Consider the following 25,295-nt stretch of genomic DNA (forward strand, 5'->3'; position numbering starts at 1 on the left):
AGCGCTTTGTGATTTGAAAAGCTCTAGCTAATGTAATGCTATGGGTGTGATCCCACTTGAGTGATGTGATTTTATAAAAATCCCCCATAGCATTGCATTACCAAGAGCTTTTTCAAATCACTCACGCTTACAAAGCGCTCCCAATGGGTTTCTGGCCTTAAGGCCCCTTACACAGTAGACGGGTTGCGTTGCATCGCGGTAGCGCTTTCCACCGCAGCTCGTCACAAGGGTCATGCAAGTCTATCGAGACGCAAAGGTTGCACCACCTAACGCATGGAGTATGCAGCAATGCAGGTCAATGGGTGATGCAGTAAGTGTGCACAATGAGTGAGGTGCGATGTGGTGTGCATGCGCGGTCCAACAGGAATCCCAGTGACATACTTCCTGCTTAGCAGGGAGTACGTCACTAGCTGGGGGGTGGGCCTATGCATAAGACCCTGTTGGTGCACCGCACCGCTAACATTAGGTGTGCAGACAGCCTAAAGTAAACTTGAGGTGAGTGTGATATGTTGGAGGCTGCCATATTTATTTTCTTGTAAACAATAACAGTTGCCTAGCAGTGCTGTTGATGTTATGGCATCAAATGTATCTGAGTCACAACCCTGAAACAAGCATGCAGCTAATCCAGTCAGACCTGAGTCAGAGCACCTGATCTGCATGCTTTCTCAGGGTCTATGGATAAATGTAGTAGAAACACTGGATCAGAGGACAGCCAGGCAATGTGCATGGCTTAAAGCAGTGTTTCTCAACATTTTATTGGTATGTACCCCTTTTAAAACCCTGTACTCACCAAGTACCCCCTAGCATAGTAAACATTATCACAAGTACCCCTTGACAAATATATATTTAATTGTAGTACATGATAATTGGTTCTAAACATTTTCTAAGTATTTACGATTGCTTTTAATTAGCTAAAATACTAATTTGGTGTTGTTTAAAGAAGATTTATCATGTTCTAAAACTCTAAATTTGTTGTTCTTGGTCAAGTATATCAAGCCCGAGTACCCCCTGGAACTATCAGAAGTACCCCCTGGGGTACGCGTACCACACGTTGAGAACCTATGGCTTAAAGGACCACTCCAGCGAAAAGAAGTAAGCAGTTAAAATCTGACAAATCGGACAGGTTTTGGACTAGTCCATCTCCTCATGGGGGATTCTCAGGGTTTTCTTTGTTTTCAAAGGCATCTCTTGAACATTAGTTTAACTGTCAAAATAGGAAAATAACAGCCAGCCTCCCTAATCACTTGCACACTACACTACACACTACAGTATATTGTCAGTAAGACTTAGCAACTGCTGTTCAAGAAAATGCTTTAAGAATCTCCCATGAGGAGATGGACTAGTCCAAAACCAATCGGCTCTGAGTGATCCTATAAAAGGAAAGAAATATGGCAGCCTCCATACCACTCTCACATTGGGTTCCAGGATATTGGGGTTTACTTTCAAAGACAAAATGCCACAAAATTGCGCAGGACTCAATATAGGACATCCTGTCAGTGATCCAATGATACCGTCTGCCGGGAATTAATGCTTAGCTCTACACTCACGAGCAAGCTTTAAGGTGGACCTGACCTGAACTCTTGCACAGGACAGAAGGAAAACAGAGAGAAATGCACCCTGTGTGTATTTAGAGAGTTTAGCCTGCCTAATTCCCCCTCATCTTTGGCTAAGCACAAGTTGTAATATGATCCCTCAGCTGTGTCAGCTGGCTACCACGGCAGAGCAGCTAATTTGTAAACACAGGATGTTAACAATATGTCTGCTTCCCTGAAAGCAGAAAGTAGACAAACTGCAGATTTATTGCAGGATTTGTATCAGCTGTAATTTTTCTTTAAAGGGTATTATGCTGTTGATTATCTTTTGGTGTAGAGAAGAAGTTCTGAGTTCGGGTTCGCTTTAAAACTGACATGCAGGTGCGGTAAAGTGAAATCTGTGCTATTTATATCTGATGCACTTTAATTATCAGGACAACAATGCACTTTTAAGAACGTGGAAATTCCTGCAGCATCTCGCACAGGATGCGATGCGCGGCCCCTCTAACCTCCTGCCAGAAAGCGCTGCCTCAGATGCCTCATTAAAATCACAGGGCCCCAACTACAAAGCACCCCGCGGCATTGTGGGACAAATCCAGCGACAGCCAGAGACTGGCTTCTCATATAAATTTTATAGCCACATCAAGGGAAAATGTCCCCATTGTGGCTGGAATGGTGTCGGGCTTTGTATGATATTTCTCAGGCCTCCTGGTGGACTGTCTTCCACCTCACAATGGATGTTCGATCCGATATAGAATATAGGTCAGCATCTCTCTGTGTGATGCCTCCAGCGGGCAGGAAGTGATGGCGGCACTATTCCCCTGACACACGGCCATCGCTGCTATTCTATTTCATTATCTAGCACGCCGTTCCTCTATTCTGGCATATTTAGGAAGCAGAGCAAAGGGTGGTGACCTGCAGCAAGAAAATCTGATTTCAGGTTACTAAAGATCATCGGGGCTAATTTACGAAGAACGAGATGTCAGACAGGAATAGAGAATAAGTTGTAAGTGCATGGAGAGTTTCCAAGACTGTATGCGCATCTACTCTGTTGTTTGCCACACAAGTTAAAGGTGAACAGATGTAAGAGGAATACGGAGGCTGCCATATTTATTTCCTTTTAATCAATACCAGTTGCCTGGCAGCCCTGCTGGTCTATTTCTCTGCAGTAGTATCTGAATAACACCAGAAACAAGCATGCAGCTAGTCTTGTCAGATCTGACTTTAAAGTCTGGAACACCTGATCTGCTGCATGCTTGTTCAGGGGCTATGGCTAATAGTATTAGAGGCAGAGGATCAGCAGGGCTGCCAGGCAACTGGTATTGCTTAAAAGGAAATAAACATGGCAGCCTTCATATACTTCTCTCTTCAGTTCCCCTTTAAAGAGAGTCTGAAGCGAGAATAAATCTCGCTTCAGACCTCACAGATAGCAGGGGCTATCCCGCGGCCTAACAGGGGTCCCTGATCCCCCAAATCCCCTCCGTGCAGCGGGGAAGCACTTCCGCATTGGGGCAGGGCTAAACGCCGCAGCCCTGCCTCCCGCGCGTCTATCAGACGTGTATCTCCGCCTCTCCCCCGCCCCTCTCAGTCTTCCTTCACTGAGAGGGGCGGGGGAGAAGCGTTGATGCGCGTCTGATAGACGCGCTGTGAGGCAGGGCTGCAGCCGTTAGCCCTGCCTCCAGGAAGAGCAAAATTTACGACCAAGTTGGTCGTTGATTTTGCAGGGGAGGGGGGGTTTGGGGGTGAAGGGACCCCCGTTTAGCCACGGGATAGCTCTCTTTAAAGTGGACCTGAACTCTTGCACAGGACACAAGTAAATGCACCCTGTAAAGCTACGTACACACATACGACAACGATCGTTGTGAACGACGAACGATCATTTAATTGACGAAAGAACGACCTAAGTAAAGTTAGCTTTTAAAGGTGTGTAACGATCTGATCGTTTGTTAACGAACGATCCGGAACAACGGCACATACTGTTCCTGGAAGTGACATCATAACATCATAACATAACGTATGTAACGAACGGTTCAAAATGTACGTTACACTATAAGACTAACGTTACGTATAATACATTACAGTACAAGATTTCATACTGTAGGTATGTAGGTAGAGCATTTACATAATATAGCACTGACATAACATACAAACATACACTCTGTCCTGTTAAAATGACAATTATGGTAATCATGTAGCAATTAACGTGCCACAAGACACATTCATAGAATGAACGTTACATCATGAAAAGCAACTGTTGCGCTTGCGCATAAAAATGAAAGGCTCTATGGAGATATAATGAAATGTGCATGTCAAGCCTAGTACGAACGACCGTTTTCTAACGATGTACTACTTTTGCAAACGATCGTCGTTTAAAAAAATCCGCCAAGGCAGATCTTTCGTTTTTAATGATCTAGCTCGTCCATCGTTTGATTTCATGATCGTTGGATGTTTTTTTTAAACGATCGTTGTTTGAAATGATCGGGGAACAATCGTTTCAAACGACTATAGTCGCATGTGTGTACGCACCTTATGTATTTAAAGAGTTTAGCCTGTGTTATTTCCCCTCATGTGTGTCTAATCACTAGTTGTAAGTTGATCTCCCCATGTCACATGACTGCCTATGGCAGATAAGCAGATAGGCCCATTTGAAAGTACAGACTGTAAACCATATGTCTGCTTCCAGGAAGATTTATTTTAGGATTTGTATCAGCTGTAACACATAAATGTTTTTCATTTCAAGGTTACTGTTGTGTATCTTTTAGAACAGAGAGGAGCTCTGAGTTCAGGTCAACTTTAAACTGACTGCTCTGCAAGATCTGGGGGTTGGAAGATAAATTCAAGACCTGCGCACATGGGGGAGTGTGAAGGGCAGCACACACAAGACACCACGTACAGTATATCTATGCGCCTTGAGATTTCATCTTAGCTCCAGGGACGTAGACATACGTACCTCGTCTTGCTCGCACACACTCTCGTCACTCGTGGTTAGTACACTGATCGTTGAATGAGAACATAGTTCGCATTCGCTGATCAAAAGCCTGTGATCAATGATCACCGGTATCAGTGAGATGCTGGTGGTCATTGAAAAAGTGAAACTAAAACATACACACAAGACTTTGTTCACAGTACACAGGAATAAAGTGTGGGGGGACATCTAGTGGCCAAATAGTAAAATTACACCTACATACATCAAATTGAATAAAAATAAATAAAGTCCCCCATTAATTAACCCCTTACCCCCCTTTTTCTCCCATAGTTATCGGGAAAAAAATGACATTTAAAAAAAAAAATAGTCATCTTAGGGACTACACTTTTTTAATGTATGTCATGAAGATAAATTACTGTTATTTTTGCAAATAAGGGTGTCTAATTAGTGTTATAGTGTAAACGAACAAAATGCAGAAAAAATGAACCTTCATTTAATAAAATATTGTCGCCACACAGTGTACTAGGGACACAATTAAAAGGTTGTAATAACTGGGACAAATGGGCAAATAAAATGTGTGGGTTTTATCCACAGTAGCATGTTTTATTTTAAAAACATAATGGCTGAGAACTGAGAAATAAGGATTTTTTACAATTATTTTCCTATTATTCCTGTTAAAATGCATTTAGAATAAAATAATTCTTAGTAAAAAGTACCACTTAAAGAAAGCCTAATTGATGGCAAAAACAAACAAGATATAGATCATTTTGGTGTGATAAGTAGTGATTAAGTTATTGGCGAATGAATGACGGGAGCGCTGAAATGTAAAAATTGATCTGGTCCATAAGGGGAACACAACCCATAGTGGTTAAGTGGTTAATGGGCACCTTTAGATTTGTATACATGAATGGATTAAACTAACACCTAAGTTTTCACGCAATAGATAGAGCTAAACTGAATGGAAGTGTTTTTTCTCAACAGCAGTGGGAATTCCCTTTAAAAGGAGATGGTGCCTTTTGTTAAAACTGCCAAAAATACAGATTGGTGGTGTAGTACAAATATTTAATATAATTAAAAATGTCTTTCACTCTTCAATCTGTTTCCAGTTAACAATTTCCCTCCAAAATGGCAGTAGCTATTGTTCTTTGCCAGGTTAGGATTACAGAGTAGGAAGATACTGCATAAACACAACTTACATACTTAGACTGTGTGTATGCTAAATAGCCACAAGATGGCACTGTGCATTTTGTTAATGTAACTTTTCAGTGTTATGTGTTGTTCTGACACTTTACTACAACACCCGACTAATCTGCTGACTGGCACCTATGGAGGATTCCATGTCTTCCTCGAGATCTTCCTTATGTGGCAACCCTGTGCTTGCACAGTAGCTCAGAGCTGCTCGTGCTAGCTGGAAAAAGCTGAAGTCCCCAGGAACACCAAGGTGGCGGGGACAAGAGAAGCCGCTGCGCCTTCAGAGGCTTTACTCTGCTGATGTGAGTATCTTACTTTTACGTTTTTTGGAGTCCCCAAAGGTACCCTTTAAATTATATACCGCCAACTTGAAAACACTTGAGTTTTACTTAACCTTCCTGGCGGTAAGCCCGAGCTGAGCACGGGCTATGCCGGCGGAAGGCACCGCTTAGGCCCCGCTGGGCCGATTTGCATAATTTTTTTTGCTACACGCAGCTAGCACTTTGCTAGCTGCGTGTGCAATCCGATCGCCGCCGCTCCCCCGCTGTCCGTCGCGCCCCCCAGACCCCGTGCGCTGCCTGGCCAATCAGTGCCAGGCAGCGCTGAGGGGTGGATCGGAGTCCCCTTTGACGTCACGACGTCGGTGAACGCATCCCGCCCATCGCCTTGGCGATGGGGGAAGCCCTCCAGGAGATCCCGTTCTTTGAACGGGATCTCCTGATCTCTGATCGCCTCCGCTGGGGGGGTGCCGCTGAGCAGCGGCTATCATGTAGCGAGACCTTGTCTCGCTACATGATATTAAAAAAAAACAACAACAAAAAAACGGCTGTGCTGCCCCCTGGCGAATTTTAATAAACCGCCAGGAGGGTTAAAGTGGTCTTGGACTCAGAACTCCCTCTCTGCTCTAAAAAGATAATCAACTACATACTAACCTTTACAGAAAAAAAAAAATTTCCTTGTTACAGCTATAGAGCTCCTTCAGAGATGCTACAGCGTAGTTACTTCCTGGTTTGCTGGGAGCACAGAAAGGGTTAACCTCCTGTATTTACATATTAGCTCTCAACTCGGCAGACAGCTGGGAGCTCAAATTACACTAGCTTCTTACTTGCTGAGAAGGGAGAATTAGACAGGCAGTTCTCTATAAACACATGCAGGGTGGACACAGGGTGAATTTCTAGGTGTTCTTCTTTCCTGTGCAAGAGTTCAGGTCCGCTTTAACAAAAAATAGAACTATCCTTGAATGACAGGCCTGGATTTACCTCTCAGGAGCCTATAGGCACAGACGTCTTGGCACCCCAGACCTCGCCTTCCATGAACCTGCAAACCCCTGCCAAACCGCACCACACCGTAAGTATGATGGTTGGCACAGCTGTCACTTCTTCCTTACTTCCCTTGCCCGCCATCATAGGTACAGGTGCCCCTTAGTATTAGATAGCCAGAAATACCCTCAATATTAAGTAACTAGAGGTGGTCCCAAGTATTAGGTAGTTAGAGGTGCTCCTGACTGAAGGGAGATCTTGTCAGTGGACTGCCAAGAGCAGGTTGAGTATTTGTTTCCCTTCATTTAAACTCTCATCAGGATTCTGCATAGAGAAGGAGGGAGGGAGGCACTCGGGGAGTGGAGTGAGCCGCCTTTCCATCATCAGGCGCCTGTAGGCACAAGTCTGCAGTGCCTTATGGTAAATCCGGCCCTGGTGAATGTTTTTCTCATTCGTATGCCTCTGACTGCGAAATGCTGGTTATTTTCTCAGACCTTTCATTGCCACACTGAGGTGTCCTGTGGACTCTGGCAAGCACAGACACGCCAATAAACGAGCACATCGCCTCACCTGGCCCATTTAATAAAGTACGGCAAGTGGTTTAGAAGTTTAAATGTGTAATAGGAATATCGAGTGATCTCCGTCACAGTCCATACCACTAGGAAGAGAAGGACGCTCTCCTCATTCTGGATCTGAGAAAAAACAAAATACAAGAAATATTTTATATTACACATTATAAAGAAACAAAAAAGACTCCAACTACCTGGCAAATACATCTTTTTTTTCAATGCTGTTAGAGTCTGAAAACTTCTAAAAATCATCTTTTTATTAGACATTTATCTGTAGCAATATCAGCAGTGCTAAAACGCCGCATTCCTGCGGCAGAACGATGTCATTAAACCCCCTAAATACCACAAATTTCCAACTCGTGGATTTTACTGCCCGGGGAGGCAGAGCTTAGCGCTGTAGCTTTGCCTCCATTAGCGTCAATCCCTGCTGATTGCCACCTCTCCCCGCCCCTCTCAGTGAAAGAAAACTAAGAGGGGCGGGGAGAGGCAGAGATCAGCGGGGAATGACGCGAGTAGAGGCAGAGCTACTGCACAAAGCTCTGCCTCTACCAGGAAGCGCTCCTTGCATTTTGCCCCGGGGATGAGATAGGTTTAATGACATCCTTCTGCCGCAGGAATGCAGTGTTTTAACACTGCTGATATTGCTGAAGATAAATGTTAAATAAAAACAGGGATTTTAGAAGGCTTCAGGCTCTCTTTAAGTGCTACGGACTTCTAAATAAACAGCAGCTCCTTTCATGCCACCTGTGGGTGCGGCACATGTCAGAATAGCCGTGTGAAGGCTTCCCCAGTCTCCCTCTGTCCAGCTCTGGGACCACCAAAGATTTACAGAGCTTGCCCACACTGTGCAGGCAGATTGCGCCTGCGCAGTAGTACAGAGCCGCCCCTCAGGCTCAGCAGAAAAAGCCGAGCTATCCGAACAATAGTATAGAGCTTTTCTCCTGTTGGACTCAAAGTGCTCAAGAGCTGCAGCCACTAAGGACACGCTGCAGTGTTAGGGAGTCTTGCCTTGAACTCCTTACTGAAAAGGTACTGACCAGGAAGGGTGGTTTTAGGGTTAGGTGTCAGGAAGGGTGGTTTTACGGTTAGGCGTCAGGAAGGGGGGGGGGTTTAGGGTTAGGCATCAGGAAGGGGGGGTTAGGTTTAGGCGTCAGGAAGGGAGGGTTTAGGGTTAGGCGGTAGGGGGGGAGGGTTCTGTGTGAGAGTAGAGTTATGTTTAGTTGTAATAAAATATCGGTAAAATTTACCAAATGTTTTACTATCGACATTACCACTGTAAATATTTTTTCCGTTTACATCTGGTCCCCAATTCACAACGGTTTTTATCATTTAGTCTTATATTGGTGTCACACGACACCCATTTTTCCTCGCTGTTCTATTTCATGCAGCAATAAAAGGGTGTTCCTAATGATACCTGTTAGCTTTATACAATGCTTCAGATTTACAAAAACAAACAAACAAAAAAGCAAATAACTAATAGAAGATACATAACTCTCTTGTGTAACAAGATCGCCACCTGCTGGCAATTGTGTAACAGCACAACGTTTGCAGTCATTACTGAAATAGCAGATTTTGATAGCAGACGCCGCCTTTGTTGAAAATTGCTCTGAACAGGGTCATTGCTGCACAAACCATTTAGCAATTTCATATTATTATAGATTATTTTTCCATTTCAATTTTCAGGCAGCTATGAGTTTATTAAAATTGAAAAGAAAGCCAAATTGTACTTTACAGCTTTGGGAACAGTACGCTGTTTACAGTACTGATCTTTTCCATACAGAACAACCCCAGACAAACGCTTTATTTGTGCAAATTAAAGATTTCTTCCCTGTTCTGCCCAACTGGAACTTATCAAGGGAATAATCAGACAAGGCCGGCACTCCCAGTGTAATGTTTAACAGTTGGAAGCCAAAGTTTCGGAACTCACTTGTCCCTTCATCAGGGCATAACAGGTCTTTCTCAAGAAGAATGTAACGATTGTGGGATTCTCTCCGTGATCAGCGCACAAGACGTGCGCTGACACTGCGGAAATCCTCCACAAGCGTGTAATTTAAGAAAACCCAGCAGAAGGTGCAATGCACCTGTAGAGGGAAATTCCTGTCGGCAGGTGGAGCTGTGGAGTGCAGAGGAACAGCTCCTCTGCCCTACCACACACGCCAGACAGGAATTGTACGAAGAGAAGAAACGCAATCGCAAGAGAGGCGATTGAGAATGAGCACAGAGACAGATTGTAAGCGTGTGCACCAAACTAGTCGCCAACCCGCGACGGTGCACACACCACAGCAGAAACGAAGCAGGAACGCGATCGCGAGAGGTGCGATCGCCAGACGTGACACAAGGCTACAGCAAGACAGAGCACGAGAGTAGCAAAGGCACAGCAAATCATACAATGAGGAGATACGGAAAATAACAAACGCTAGCTAAACGCGAACACCGCACTCATTCGCAACAGTGCACGCGTTTATGCGTGGTCTCCACGTGATAAGCACAATAGAGACAAACACGCCTAACTAACCACCGACAGACAAACATAAAACAGAGGACGCGAGCGCTTGCTTAACGGTTACCTCACCGAGCCTCCAGCAAGCGTTCGTAGCAGACAAGACAGACACACGAAAACAGGAACAGGCGAGAGACAGGATCCACAGCACTAGCGAAAAGAGACCAGTGCGATCCAGGGAGACAGAGAGATGGAGATCAGACGGATCCACAGCACTAGCGAAAAGAGGCCAGTGCGATCCAGGGAGACAGAGATGGAGATCAGACGGATCCACAGCACTAGCGAAAAGAGGCCAGTGCGATGCAGGGAGACAGAGAGATGGAGATCAGATGGATCCACAGCACTAGCGCTAGGCGAGTGCGATCCAGGCAAGACAGATAGAGGAGATAGCTGGTAGCAACCGCTGCTCCAACTATACTCCAAGAACAAAGATCAGAACGACTTCCTGTCGACCACCGCAGGGACAGGACAATCGCAACAGACAGACAAAACAGATATGCAATCCTAACTGCACTAGGGAAACCTAGAGATGAGCGTAATGACGTAATTACGATTTCGCGAAATTTCGCGTAATTAGTGTAATTACGATTATGGCCGTAAGTACATAATCGTAATGAAGAAGGATTTCGCGAAATTTCGCGTAAGCATAATTTTCGCATTACAGTGGGTATTACGAAATTAATGCGTATGGCCATGCACCCAAGCGGAAAAGTTGACGCATGGATCAATGTTAGGTAGACGCCGACTTTAAGGGTTAATAGCAAAGCCCCCTTAAATGCTAAGAGCCTCTAATTTGGAGAATATATTAAGGAGATCAGGAGGAATAAGAGGAAAACATTTTTTTTCAAAAAGACCTTATAGTTTTTGAGAAAATCGATTTTTAATTTTCAAGGGCAAAAATGTCTTTTAAATGCGGAAAATGTCAGTTTTTTTTGCACAGGTAACAATAGTGTATTATTTTTATAGATTCCCCCAAGTGGGAAGAGTTTTACTTACTTCGTTCTGAGTGTGGGAAATATAAAAAAAAAAATGACGTGGGGTCCCCCCTCCCAGACCTCTTTAACCCCTTGTCCCCCATGCAGGCTGGGATAGCCAGAATGCGGAGCACCGGCCGCGTGGGGCTCCGCACCCTGACTATACCAGCCCGCATGGTCCATGGATTGGGGGGTCTCGGAAGGGGAGGGGCAGCCAAGCTTTCCCCTCCCCCTCCGAGCCCTTGTCCAATCCAAGGACAAGGGGCTCTTCTCCACCTCCGATGGGCGGTGGAGGTGGAGGCCGCGATTTCCTGGGGGGGGGGGGGGGGGTTCATGGTGGAATCTGGGAGTCCCCTTTAAAAAGGGGTCCCCCAGATGCCCACCCCCCCTCCCAGGAGAAGTGAGTATAGAGGTACTTGTACCCCGTACCCATTTCCTTTAAGAGTTAAAAGTAAATAAACACACAAACACTTAGAAAAAGTATTTTAATTGAACAAAAAACATAACCACGAAAAAAGTCCTTTAATATTCTTAATTAACCATTAATACTTACCTGTCCCTTTAAATAAATGATCCCTCGCAATAGCCTCAGAAATGTTCTATCAGTTACAATGTAACAAAGTTATTACAATGTAACAACTTTGTTACATTGTAACTACGCTGCAGCAATTATGCGTCCGTGCAGGACGCTAAGTCCCCGCAGCTCCTGCTGTCCACCCCGCCCACATCTGTCACCCACATGTCACCCACATGTGGGTGACATGCGGGTGACATGTGGGAGAGGCGGGGAGGGCAGCGGAGCCGGCGGGGACTTAGCGTCCTGCACGGAGTCCGGACCCGACAGAGCTCTGAGCTATATAGCTCAGAGCTCTCTAAGCATCTTTGAATTTGGGCTCCAAGGAGCCCCATTGGTCCTTAGCAGACCAATGGGTTTCCTTCAAATCAGAAGGAACCCCATTGGTCTGCTAAGGACCAATGGGGCTCCTTGGAGCCCAAATTCAAAGATGCTTAGAGAGCTCTGAGCTATATAGCTCAGAGCTCTGTCGGGTCCGGACTCTGTGCAGGACGCTAAGTCCCCGCCGGCTCCGCTGCCCTCCCCGCCTCTCCCACATGTCACCCACATGTGGGTGACATGTGGGTGACAGATGTGGTTGGGGTGGACAGCTGAAGCTGCAGGGACTTAGCGTCCTGCACGGACGCGTAATTGCTGCGGCGGCTGAGCGGCGAGTGACGTCGGGTGCGGCGTAGTTACAATGTAACAAAGTTGTTACATTGTAATAACTTTGTTACATTGTAACTGATAGAACATTTCCGAGGCTATTGCGAGGGATCATTTATTTAAAGGGACAGGTAAGTATTAATGGTTAATTAAGAATTTTAAAGGACTTTTTTCGTGGTTATGTTTTTTGTTCAATTAAAATACTTTTTCTAAGTGTTTGTGTGTTTATTTACTTTTAACTCTTAAAGGAAATGGGTAAGGGGTACAAGTACCTCTATACTCATTTCTCCTGGGAGGGGGGGTGGGCATCTGGGGGACCCCTTTTTAAAGGGGATTCCCAGATTCCACCATGAACCCCCCCCCCCCCCCCAGGAAATCGCGGCCTCCACCTCCACCGCCCATCGGAGGTGGAGAAGAGCCCCTTGTCCTTGGATTGGACAAGGGCTCGGAGAACGAAGGGGAAAGCTTGGCTGCCCCTCCCCTTCCGAGACCCCCAATCCATGGACCATGCGGGCTGGTATAGTCAGGGTGCGGAGCCCCACGCGGCCGGTGCTCCGCATTCTGGCTATCCCAGCCTGCATGGGGGACAAGGGGTTAAAGAGGTCTGGGAGGGGGGACCCCACGTCGTTTTTTTTTTAATATTTCCCACACTTAGAACGAAGTAAGTAAAACTCTTCCCACTTGGGGGAATCTATGAAAATAATACACTATTGTTACCTGTGCAATAAAAACTGACATTTTCCGCATTTAAAAGACATTTTTGCCCTTGAAACTTAAAAATCGATTTTCTCAAAAACTATAAGGTCTTTTTGAAAAAAAATGTTTCCTCTTATTCCCACTGATCCCCTTAATATACCCTAGGAATTTGGTGTTCCTAAACTTTAAGCAGGCTTTGCTATTAACCGTTAAAGTCGGCAGGTTTTTAAATGTATACATTTTTACTTTGAAACTTTAACATCGATTTTCTCAAAAACTATAAGGTCTTTTTGAAAAAAAAATTCCTCTTATTCCTCCTGATCTCCTTAATATATTCTCCAAATTTGAGGCTCTTAGCATTTAAGGGGGCTTTGCTATTAACCCTTAAAGTCGGCGGCTTTTTTATATTATACGGAGCGTTACGGTTTAACGCCAAATTACGGTAGCGTTTAATGCGAAATTACGGCATGAACGAAACGCGAAATTACGCGTTGAAAATTACGCTTACGGTATTTTCAATTACGATTTTAATGGCAATTACGCTACCGTAATTTCGCATCGTAATCGCAAATTTCGCATGCGTAATTATAGTAATGCGAAATTACGAAAATTTTGGCTTAACTCTAGGGAAACCTGCCGAGTGCAGTCCCAGGAATTACTCTAAACTAATATCCAAACAATGAGCAAGGCTGACACTTTCCAGAGTGTTTCACAGGATGAATCCTTATGACTAGCCACTTACTGTGGGAAACACAGCTCTTTATAGAGCAAGCCCACAAGGGATGTGGCTAGGCAATCTGCATGACAAACGTATGCAAATTCCTCAGCAGCAGCAAGCTGAAAAACTGACAAAAGGTCGCTCTTCCAGAGACCTGCAGAATGCAGACCTGAACAATGGTCAAAAAGCTGCCTGCCGCCTGCACAGGCAGCTGAGCAGATCATTACAAAGAAGAAGCAAGTGAGTTTCTGCCACTGTCAACCAGAAGTAAAGTTGTGAAAGAATTTTCCATGTAAGTTTTTATTTTTATTTTTATTTTATTTTACAATCTTGGTCATATTTAAGAGTTGCTGACATCTCCACAGTGATGATAAAGATAAGAAGTGGCGGGGAATAATTCCCAACCAGTGATGCAGAACTTAAAGGGGAACTGAAGTAAGAGGTATACAGAGGCTGCCATATTTATTTCCTTTTAATCAATATCAGTTGCCTGGCAGCCCTGCTGATCCTCTGCCTCTAATACTATTAGTCATAGCCCCTGAACAAGCATGCAGCAGATCAGGTGTTTCAGACTTTAAAGTCAGATCTGACAAGACTAGCTGCATGCTTGTTTCTGGAGTTATTCAGATACTACTACAGAGAAATAGACCAGCAGGGCTGCCAGGCAACTGGTATTGATTAAAAGGAAATAAATATGGCAGCCTCCGTATACCTCTTACTTCAGTTCCCCTTTACAACCTGAACTGAAACCTGAACTGGAAATAAACTGATGAGATAAAGAATTATTTCTATCCATCTACTCCCAAATATGAGCTGTTTTTAGAATCTCAGTTTTATTTTATGTTTAAAAGCTAAAAAGGTAGGTTTGATGTTTTATTGTCTCAGCTGAAGTACACAGTCTTTTAGTGTTCCAGAGCCACACTCTATGAACTATCGACTTTCTCTTAAATGTATTTCCTGAGCCCAAAAGTTGTTCTCTGCCAGGTAAGAGTTTTATTGATGTAATTAGTTACTTAGTCCCACTAGATCCAGACTGAAGAGAACCTGTCATTTGCATACCCAAATTCTTAACCATTACAGCAGATCACATAATTATTGAAGAATTCAAGAAAATATATTACATTGAATTTTTCTATACAATCAATCATTTTATTGAATCATGAAAATTGAACAATTTGGTTGTATTGTGTATGGACATATATGAGTTGGTGACTACTGCATGGCCTACTCCAACCCAGTCAGATGCTGTGCAGTATAATATTGGCACCAGGGCCGGGCTAAGGCAGAGGCAAGAGAGGCGCCAGCCTCAGGGCGCAGTGTAGGAGGGGGCGCTATCATCCCCCTATTGTGTTTGAAGCAAAGAGAAATAAGAAAAGGGGATACATGGCAGTGACTGCAAACCAGATAACTAGAGATTAAGGTGTTGGGGGCCCTGAGGTACCTCTCAGTCTAATAACAATCAGTGTGTGACGGCTGGGGTGGGAGGGATGGAGGGGCGCACTTTGGTGTCTCGGTGCTGGAGGGCCTTGTCCCGGCTCTGACTAGCACACAGCACAAGATGGCCACATAGCCATCATCCCATATGGTTTATACATCTACCTGCTATGCTGTTATCTTTGAATGGGACTGCAATCAATAATGCAATTATGCTGCACTGAAAAGAGCCTCATTCTAAGGCTGATTACTTCCAGTGTAATTATCTTTACAATGACACTTTAAGGAGAATGTCTTTTGATGGACATCACCATGCCATGCATATTTGATGTTCTTTCCAACTCAGTGTAATATATTACAAGGGAAATGAGGCTGTCAGTGCAGTTAGGCACACTTAAAATACAATTCCTAATTGACTCTAAAAGAAAATCAAAGCAATAATGATGCATCTGTAGCAGCTTTGGGTATTATAGGTCTGAACTTTTCTCCAATGCAGTTTTGTATATCAGTTGTAGCTGAAGGGAACTGGTGTCCAAATCCTGCCTAGCATACCAGTGTAAGTATTACACGATACTTTCATATAACTATTCTATGCGAGGCTTCAATTATACAGGGGCGTAACAATAGACCCTGCAAGGGATGCAGCCACAGGGGGGGCCAGAAGGGGCCTGCAGGGGCCCTGTGGGGGGAGAAGTTTCTTTTCCCTGTCCTGCGAGACTGACAACTAAGGGCACAGAGAGAAAAAGCATTCTGCTCTCTGCACAATTATTCTAAGGACAACATCTGCTTAGCCACTGATAAAGAATCATACAAAGTTTTGTAGACAAAGATTTGTAGACAGTCCCTATTCAGTGTGCAGCAGGGTCTTGTGTACAGTGCCCAGCCCCCAACCTCCTGTCCTGTAGTGATGCTGGAGCAGTCCGGCAGAGCCAGCTCTTCCAGAGGAGTAGTTAAGGGTGGGCGAGGAGAGACATATGTCCTCGGGCGCAGCACTATGAGGGATCTCAGCATTGCCATTGCACCCACACATGCATGAGAGGTGGCTCGCTGGCTGCCCCTGCTTCTCTTCTTCCCTCTGCAGAAGCGTTAACAGCAGCAGAATAAGGCTATTTAAAGGGGGCACATCTGGCTATCCGAATGGGGTGAGGGGGCACATATAGCTATCTAAATAACTTGTGACTCCACCCATGACAATGACCACATTTTGATGTGTGGCCACGCCCATTTTGTCCAGAGGGGGCGCAAAAACTGTCTTTGTCCCTGGGTGCTGAAAACCCCAGCTATGCCTCTATGTTCTTCTCCATCAGAGATGGACAAAGTGAGTGTAAGAAGCTGAGGCTCGTCTGTTGGTTTTCTGTATGCGGTTTCTACACACCATGGGCTTGACAAATAGCTGTAATGATCTGCGGGCGATTTCCAGTCAGTGCACACCACGTGCGCTGAAGCAGAAGGAAATCGCCACAGTCACAGAAGCAAAGTACCCAGTATAGATTAGTAAAGGAGAATTCCAACCAGCAGATGGAGCTGTGGAGTACAGAGGGATAAGCCCTCTGTACAGCCACAGATGCCAGATTGAAATTGTATGATTTAGCAAGACTGGGCAACAAAGTAGCAACTCAGAAGAAAACAAAAACAGAGACAGACTATGTGAATGTCCACTAATCTAGTCGCCACCCAGCAATGGCAGACATATCACATCAGAACAAACCAGAGTAAGAAAGCTAATCCCAAGAGGGGCGATTGCTATCAGCAACACAAGACTGAGCAAAGACAGAGTGTGAACTGAGTAAGGAAGACACAGCAAATATCACAATCTGAACACCAAGGAAAATAACAAATGAAGTAGCTAAACACGGTCCCCGCACGATATGCGCAACAGAGACAAGCGCGTTAACGGCACGGCCACCGCACGTTAAGCGCAACAGTGGCAAAACGTACCAACCCTGACTAACAAATAAACATGGAGAATGAAAACAAACAAATAACGCGAACGCTTGCTAATCGGTTGCCTCACACCAGACAACAGCAAGCGTTGGTTTCAGACAAGACAGACAGAAGGAGTAACCAGTAGCAACCGCATCTAAGGTTATACTCCAAGAGTCAGACAAGGGAGATCCACCGCCTCTAACGCTAGGGCGAATGCGATCTAGGAGTAATACCGAACGATTCACTGTCAGCCACCGCAGGTGACAGTACAATCGCAAGGACAGGACAAGACAAAAACAGGAATAAACAGTACAAATAATACAGAACCTAACTGCACTATAGGAAGTGCACTCCCCAAGAATTAACTACACTAGAATATTCGCAACAAGATACAAAATAGGCTGAGGCTCTAAGGTTAATCTCACCAAACAGAAAGCATGTCGAGCAAGGAATTCTGGGAGGAAGTGACATTTATACTGGAAACCTTCAAAGGAAGCAGACAAGCAGCTTGCAAGATAAGTAGATGCAAATCAGTCAGCCTTGCAAACTGACAGAAAGGCCTATTTTCCCTGGACTGCACTATGCAACCTGCATAGAAAACAAAACTGTCCAGGGAATCAAGGCCAGCAGAGCGGATTCTGACAATAGCGTGCCTTATCAGAGTTAAAGAGAAACTCCAACCAAGAATTGAACTTTTTCCCAATCAGTAGCTGATACCCCATTTTACATGAGAAAGACAATGATTTTCACAAACAGACCATCAGGGGGCGCTGTGTGACTGATTTTGTGCTGAAACCCCTCCCACAAGAGGCTCTGAATACCGCGGTACTGCTGGCAAACTGCCACAATGTAACAATGTTCAGAGACAGGAAATAGCTGTTATTAGCTGTCTAACAGACAGAGCAGCTAGAAACAGCTAAATAACCTGCCCACAGTAACAATGTCACCATGTAATACATGTCAGAATGTGAATCTGGGAGAGGAAAGATTTTACAATGAGCAAACACTGACTAAATCATTTATACATAATTATGGTAAAAAATGAAGCACTTTTTTTACTACATTATTTTCACTGGAGTTCCTCTTTAAGGGGCCTTATCAGAGTAGCATAGTGAGCGCTCCAAACCTATGCCTGCTAATTGGCAATGACGAGAGCTCCACTCATCCTGCTCTGAGCCCCTGCAGGTCCAATCACTATAAAGGACATTATCCCCGCACTTTGATTGGCCCAATAGGCTGCCTGTCACTTGACATGCACAAACAACCTCAAGAATCAGAATTCCCACTCTGAAGTCATAATTGACTAAATCAAAATTAATCTCTGCTTCACTGTTCAGAAATTCTTTATTGTATCAAATGTGCAGGATTAAAAACAATGCTAAAAACATTGTATGCAGTTTTTGCAATTTGTTCTTGAGAGATTGCACATTTTATAGTTATATTATATGTATACTGTTAATGCCATTAGTATTACTAGACATTTGCATATTTTATTATTATGTTGTATATTAATTTTCATAATAGGAACTATAGAGCCTTGCCTATTTATTATTAGTCTGTATACAGACTTATGGATGTCATGCGACCATGCCTTGTTTTTAACATTATCAGCCTGCCGACAGACTGAACACACACCAAACTGTTAGCAGACCAGCCGCACCGCGGGAATCAGGCGTGTGTACGCGCCGTAACACATATTAGTAGTAGGATAAGTTGTTCAGTTAGCACAGTATAATTAACACAACTGATCAAGTATTAATACAAAGTACTTTGTAGCATTTGAATTTGTAAAATGACAGTTGGATGCAATACAAAAACTTTGGAGGAAGTAATATGTTTTGTCATGGAAAATGTAAATGGAGGAGAGGAGTGAACAGGGAAGCAGGGGAGCCACTGCTGATAGAAAATGCAGCAGCGCCCCTGAGAGCAAATGGCGCTCCATGCAGCAGCTTGGAATGTACTTGGTCAAAAACAGCCCTGCTCACATATACTGAGGAAGGCAATTGCAAAGGGACAGACTTCCTGTGCCTATGTTCTCTAGAGACAGGGGCGTAGCAATAAGGGGTGCAGAGGTAGCGACCGCATCGGGGCCCTCCCTCAACTGCAGTATTAGCTCTCTGTTGGTCCTGTGCTCATAATAGTCACTTCTATAGATACTTTGAATAGTGGTAATCATTAACAAACTGTTCCCCATCCCCTTCTTGCACCTCTGACACTGTAGTTGCCACTTGCCATTGGCAGGTTTATGTGCGCCGTATCAATTATTATGTATAGAGTGGTTGGGGGGCCCTATTGTAAAACTTGCATCGGGGCCCACAGCTCCTTAGCTACGCCACTGTCTAGAGATTTAAAAGAGGAGAGAACTTTAATCAGATTGTAAGCTCGCAAGTGTTCCTCATACTGCTGTCATTTTAACATATGCACATGTACCAACTACACATCAACTATGTATGTATCTGTATTTATTCTATTCAATGTCATGACTGTACAGTGTCTTGTATTTCTTATGTATATTTGTTCCCCATTATTGGTTTGTACTATGTACAGCGCTACAGAAGATGTTGGCGCTATATAAATAAAAAATAATAATAATAATAATAAAAAGGGGCAAAAAATGAATCAATACATAGCAAAGTGAGAAGGTAAGAAATAGAAGAGAGATCAGGAAATCATTGATATTCACCATAGTGAAGCAAGTGAAGTGCGGTCCGGTGTTAGTCGGGGAGCAGAAATGCAGACATCAAACCAACAAGCGTTTATTCCGGTGATACCTTCAATGATAACGTCATTATCACCGGAATCAACGTTTGTTGGTTTGATGACTGCATATTCGCCCTGTAATTTGTTCATGTTGTTTGATCCACAATGAGCCTGCAGGTCATCATCTTCACTACTAGCAGACAAGTAAAAGACTACACAGCACCAACTGCCATTATCTATAACCACACCCACTAACATTGCGATAGGCTAAAAGGTGTTTTTTTTTTATCTATATATATTCACAGAGGGAGATACTAGTTGCTTGGCAGCTGGAAACAGCTGGTATTTCCCACAATGCAACAAGGTTCACATACAGGAAACTGTCAGGACCTAGGTCCTGACATCACACTGTAGGAGGGGTTTCACCACAATATCAGCCATACACACAGCCCGATGATCTATTTGAGAAAAGGTAAAGATTTCTCACGGGAAAGGGGGTATCAGCTGCTGATTGGTATGAAGTTCAAGCCTGGGTTACAGTTGTTCTTTGAAGAGACACTGAAGTGAAAAAAAAAATGATGATACAATGATTTGTATGTGTAGTACAGCTAAGAAATAAAACATTAGGAGCAGAGACATACTGTAAGTCTAATGTTGTTTCCAGTACAGGAAGAGTTAAGAAACTCCACTTGTTATCTATGCAAATAAGCCATTGAGCTCCACGATTTTGGTCGCAGACAGCTCTGTGTTCTGAAGGTTGCTATCTCAACTGTCAGTCAGTCACTATATTGTTTTTTCTTCTACACAGGACAGGTCAAAAGTTCACAGCCTGCTCTGTAAATCCTTCAGAATGCTGAGTAGTGTGTAAACTGCAAATATAGAGAATGATGCATTGTTATAAAAAACACTATGTAACTGAAAATAAAAATACGGGAATATTTTCTTTGCTTCTAATATTCTAGCAATTATCCGTACTACACAATCAATTCATTCTAGCATATATATATATATATATATTATGCTTCAGTGTCTCTTTTTAAGCACAAATTAGAAAAACTGCTGGCCAGTCCTTAATTCCACTCATTTAAATATCTGCACATGCGTGTCATTTTAGCACATTCAGGACACAGGTCTGCTTCAGGCTGAAGAGCTGCTTTGTACAGATGAATGGTGGGCACACCACCAGCACATCTCTTCCAGTCCATTTGCTGTGTGCAGTAAGTGCAGAGATGTGGAAGGGAGCCCAGGCACTGAGGGAATGAACCGTTCCTCTTCTCCTACTCTCCAGCCTGCCCTCGTCATTCCGAGAGGAGCTCCAAGAACCACAGGCTTCAAATAAAAATGTAACCTGAACCCAGAGGTACCCTCCCCACCGCAACCCAAAGAGCAGCGTTGATTAAAGATGAGTCTATTTCTAAACACTGAATTATACATGTACAAGTGTATTACTAATGCCAGTTACCATTAAAAAGCAAAAGAGGAAAGACAGGCCTCGAAAAGAACCAGGATAATGTGAATCTCCCCTTAAAGGATATCCGAGGTGAAAATAAACTGATGAGATAAACAATTGTATCTATCCTCCTTCTCCTAAAAATGACTTTTCTAGATATGCTGCAGTTTTATTTTAAATTTAAATCTAGTTTTTACGTTTTTACTGTTTCATTGTCTCTGCTCAATGACACATGCATTGAAGGATACCAGAGCTCAAATCTTTGAACTATTCACCCCCTTTATCTCTTTCCTCCTCTCAGAAGTCATTTACTGACAGGAAAGAGTTTTATGGCTGTAATTCCTTATCAGTGAGGTTTATGCTATAGCCCGACTCAGACTCGACCTGGACAGAAACTGTCACTTGCTTACCTGATGTTTAACTCTCTCAAACAGAGAAAGAAAAAAAGGAACACAGCATAGTCATTTGTGTGCTTGGCATTGTACATAAACATATCTATCTCATCATGTCACATAGTAGTAGCAGTAGGGTACATGTCACCTCGGTTGTCCGTTAAAGTAAATCTGAAGCCAGGAAAAGAAAAGTCAGATACTTACCACATGGAGAGAGGAAAGGCAGGGCATGAGCCTTCCATGCCCTCCCCCCCCCCCCCCCCCCCCCGTTGCATGTATTCAACTGGTCAACTGGTGGAAAACACTTTCAAGTGCGCGTTCATGATGAAGTGAACACACTATGGCACTGGCCCTCTCAAAAATCATTGTCTCCCCCCCCCCCCCCCCCCAGTGCCCCCTGCTCAGTAACATACCGTTTTCCAGGCTCCAGCAGCATACACTGAACAGGATAAGGTCAGTAAAAAACTCTCCATGTCACCCTAAGCCTATGTAGGTAATAAGTAAAGCAAGGGTCTTATCTATTTGCTATAAATACCTCACAATCCTTGCAAGATCTCTTGTAAGTAATGTATGTGGGTGGCACTTATATTTGCACAAAAAAAAAAATATCTCTACCTCCCCCCAGTCAGCCGTCTTGCCCACTTTGTGCCAATCCAAAAATGTTAAGCTAGAGTAGTCACTGACTGAGCAGCCCGTCTTCCTCAAGTGCTCTTGAAGCCTTCTGAGGCCTCCCGGAGGTTACGTGTTCACATTACAGTCTATGGCGGCACTCAGCTCCGAAATATCCACCGCATTTTTCATCTGTCTTTTCATCTCTCCAGCTATCCAATGTCTTCTTCTGCATGGTATGAAGATAGCCTCCCCAAATGTTGTGGCTCACACCTATATAGATGTTATTGTAAGGATCATGGTTGGGTACAAGGATATCCAGTGACACCGCAGAACCAATGCATAAAAATTATGACCTATTGAATTTTTCATCCCTATCCCTCCATCATGCATGTTTGCACAGCCACACAGAAGCTTTATAATCTCTAGTCAGTTTTACAGGGGAGCTGTAAGTGCCATTCAATTTCTTGGATTTCCATTCAACTGCTTCAATAAGAATTCACTCTAGACACTGTATACAGGAGATAATATGAAGGTATTGCTGCACCTACCGATTTGATGCTATTGGTGATAAACCAAACCATGAAGATTCTTGAGCTGACTTGGACCCCTGTTACTAGCACCGATGTACGCACTATACCTTGAAGAAGAAAGACGACACAGCCATTAGTAGAATCATTTGTGAGACACGATCTGTACACAGACTGTATCAAAAGACTGGACAACTCAGAACTGACGCGTACATGTAAAAAGGGCTCCCAGTACTGACTGATGGAATTACAGTCACATTCTTGACAAAGTAGGTATAGGATGTACACATACATTGACAGGTTTCCTTCTCTGCCTTTTGATCACATGATAGATTTTTAAAGATTCTGATTTGCTGGTCATGATCACAATAGTGATTTACTAAGGCAACTTGCATCTAAAGAAGATAATGGCCCTTAAAGGACCACTATCGCTAAAAAAAATATAAAATGTAAAATATATTTGTACAAAAAGTACATTTCTACTAGAATAAAATGCACTACAAATGACTTTTCTCCCGTGTTCCTGTACCTTAAAGTAAGCAAAAAATGTCTGACAGATTTTAGGTTAGTCCATGTTCTCATGGGGGATCCTCATGGTTTTCTTTCTTTTCAAAGGCAGTTATTGAGTGGCAGTTGCTCAATCCAACTGCTAAAATGGTGTGAAAATGAGTGGGCAGGCTGGCCGACATCTTTCTATAGATTCTTTGCAGAGATTGCTTTTGTAAAGAATAAAGGAAATACTGAGAATCCCCCATGAGGAGTAGGACTTAGATTTTTACTGGCTAATATAAGCAACATAGGGGAAAAGTAATTCATTTTACTCTGGGAGAAATGCACTTTGTATGAGCATGTATAGACATGGATAAAAAATGTTGCATTTTTATGCAATCGTGGTCCTTTGAGTACAACAAACCAAAAAAAATCCCCTTCTTTCTGGGTTTTACCTTCCTACATGAGCAACAAAACAGTAAAGGAGCTTTAGGAAGATGGTGGTTTAAAAAAGAAAAAAAAATACTGTAGTTAAAAAATTAATATCTAAAAAATAAGTGTTTTTTTTAAACAAACAAACAAACAAACAAACAAACAGACATTTATATAGAGCCATCACTGCTACCCTCCACAAAACTGACTAGGTGGTGGTGGTTGGATGGTTGATTTTTCAAATTGGTGCCTGATGTGGATCACCTCTTCTGGCCACTATCATCATTGCCCCCCAGTGCTCACTCCCCCATCGCTATTTTCTGCCATTCAGCAAACACCTACACTAATCTCACATAAGGTGCGCCCAGTGGCGTAGCTAAGGAGCTGTGGGCCCCGATGCAAGTTTTACAATGGGGCCCCCCAAGCACTCTATACATAACAATTTATACGGCGCACCAAAACCTGCCAATGGCAACTACAGTGTCAGAGGTGCAAGAAGGGGATGGGGAACAGTTTGTTAATGATTACCACTATTCAAAGTATCTACAGAAGTCATTATTATGCGCATAGGACCAATAGAGAGCTAATTCTGTAGTTAAGCGAGGGCCTTTCGGGGCCCCTCTGGCCCAAGGGCCCCGATGCGGTCGCTACCTCTGCACCCCCTATTGCTACGCCCCTGGGTGCGCCCCCGCACATATACACTACACAGGTATGATAAAGTCCTTTTTATCACTTACTATAAATAGCACATAATGTCCTATGCATCATTGTTATTAGTATACTACCTCACCATGCCCCCATATTGATGTGACATATTATTTCCATACGCAGCTCCCTGATATACTATGCATTTCTGTCATTTTTAGTGTTGATACTCCGGTTAATCATTGCCTGATGAAGCGGGATGTTGCCCGTGAAACGCGTTGCAGTTCTTGTTTAAGAGTATGTAAATAAATTGTTGTTTCTCCAATCAACAGCATTTTTGTTTGTTTGTGTGTGGCCGGTCCACCACCGCCACTGGAACATTTTTAAACTTTTTATCGAATTTTATCCTATTGGCGCCTCTGTACTTCCATACATCAAGTCGACCACCCTTGGTGGAAGGGTGACAAACCCTCCTTTCTTCTTTCCACAGAGAGCGACATCTTAGTCCTGAGTGGGGTCAGGCCTAATCTCCCCACCTGCTTATACAGTGGTTGCCTAAGAGCAACCCCGGTTTGTAAGTATAATACTTACGATTTAATCTTCTTCCGTTTTTATTAACATACTACACTATATTGGTCTCTCGGTCTCCTTTTTTATATATGATGTGGATCAATAAGAGTTGGTGGAAAATTAAAATACGGTAAGCCACATTCAATTTATTCGAAATAAGCTGATAAAGATTTGCCAGATTCATGCGGCACTCATCAGCATTATGAGGCTGATACTACTGAGCTCATATGCAATTATTTTTTTCTCTTGAGTCATCTTCCATTTAGAATAATTTTCAGCATTTTTTTTGATTAAAAAATACCAAAGAATAGATAGAAAAGTACTATTAAAACTATTTTGCATATATTTATGCTTGCTAGTGATTTAACCACTTGATGACCCACCCTTTACCCCCCCTTAAGGACCAGCGCTGTTTTGAGTGATCTGCGCTGGGTGGGCTCTGCAGCCCCCAGCACAGATCAGGTTTCATGCAGAGTGATCAGATTGCCCCCCTTTTTTCCCCCCTATGGGGATGATGTGCAGGGGGGGTCTGAT

The 25,295-nt window shown here is 43.6% G+C and overlaps 1 protein-coding gene across 5 annotated transcripts in view; it reads right to left on the bottom strand.

Moving 5' to 3' along the window:
- Positions 1-25,295, bottom strand: part of HACD1 (3-hydroxyacyl-CoA dehydratase 1) — a 147,931-nt gene that overhangs the window by 7,622 nt on the left and 115,014 nt on the right. For all 5 annotated transcript variants that reach the window (XM_068235563.1, XM_068235564.1, XM_068235566.1 and 2 more), the window contains 2 exons: positions 22,647-22,735; positions 7,479-7,600 (listed from right to left, as the gene is read on the bottom strand). In XM_068235563.1, coding sequence (XP_068091664.1) covers positions 7,479-7,600; positions 22,647-22,735 — 211 coding nt within the window. The remainder of the gene's footprint in view (positions 1-7,478; positions 7,601-22,646; positions 22,736-25,295) is intronic.

This window comes from Hyperolius riggenbachi, chromosome 5, assembly GCF_040937935.1.
Source record: "Hyperolius riggenbachi isolate aHypRig1 chromosome 5, aHypRig1.pri, whole genome shotgun sequence".
Lineage (NCBI taxonomy): Eukaryota > Metazoa > Chordata > Amphibia > Anura > Hyperoliidae > Hyperolius > Hyperolius riggenbachi.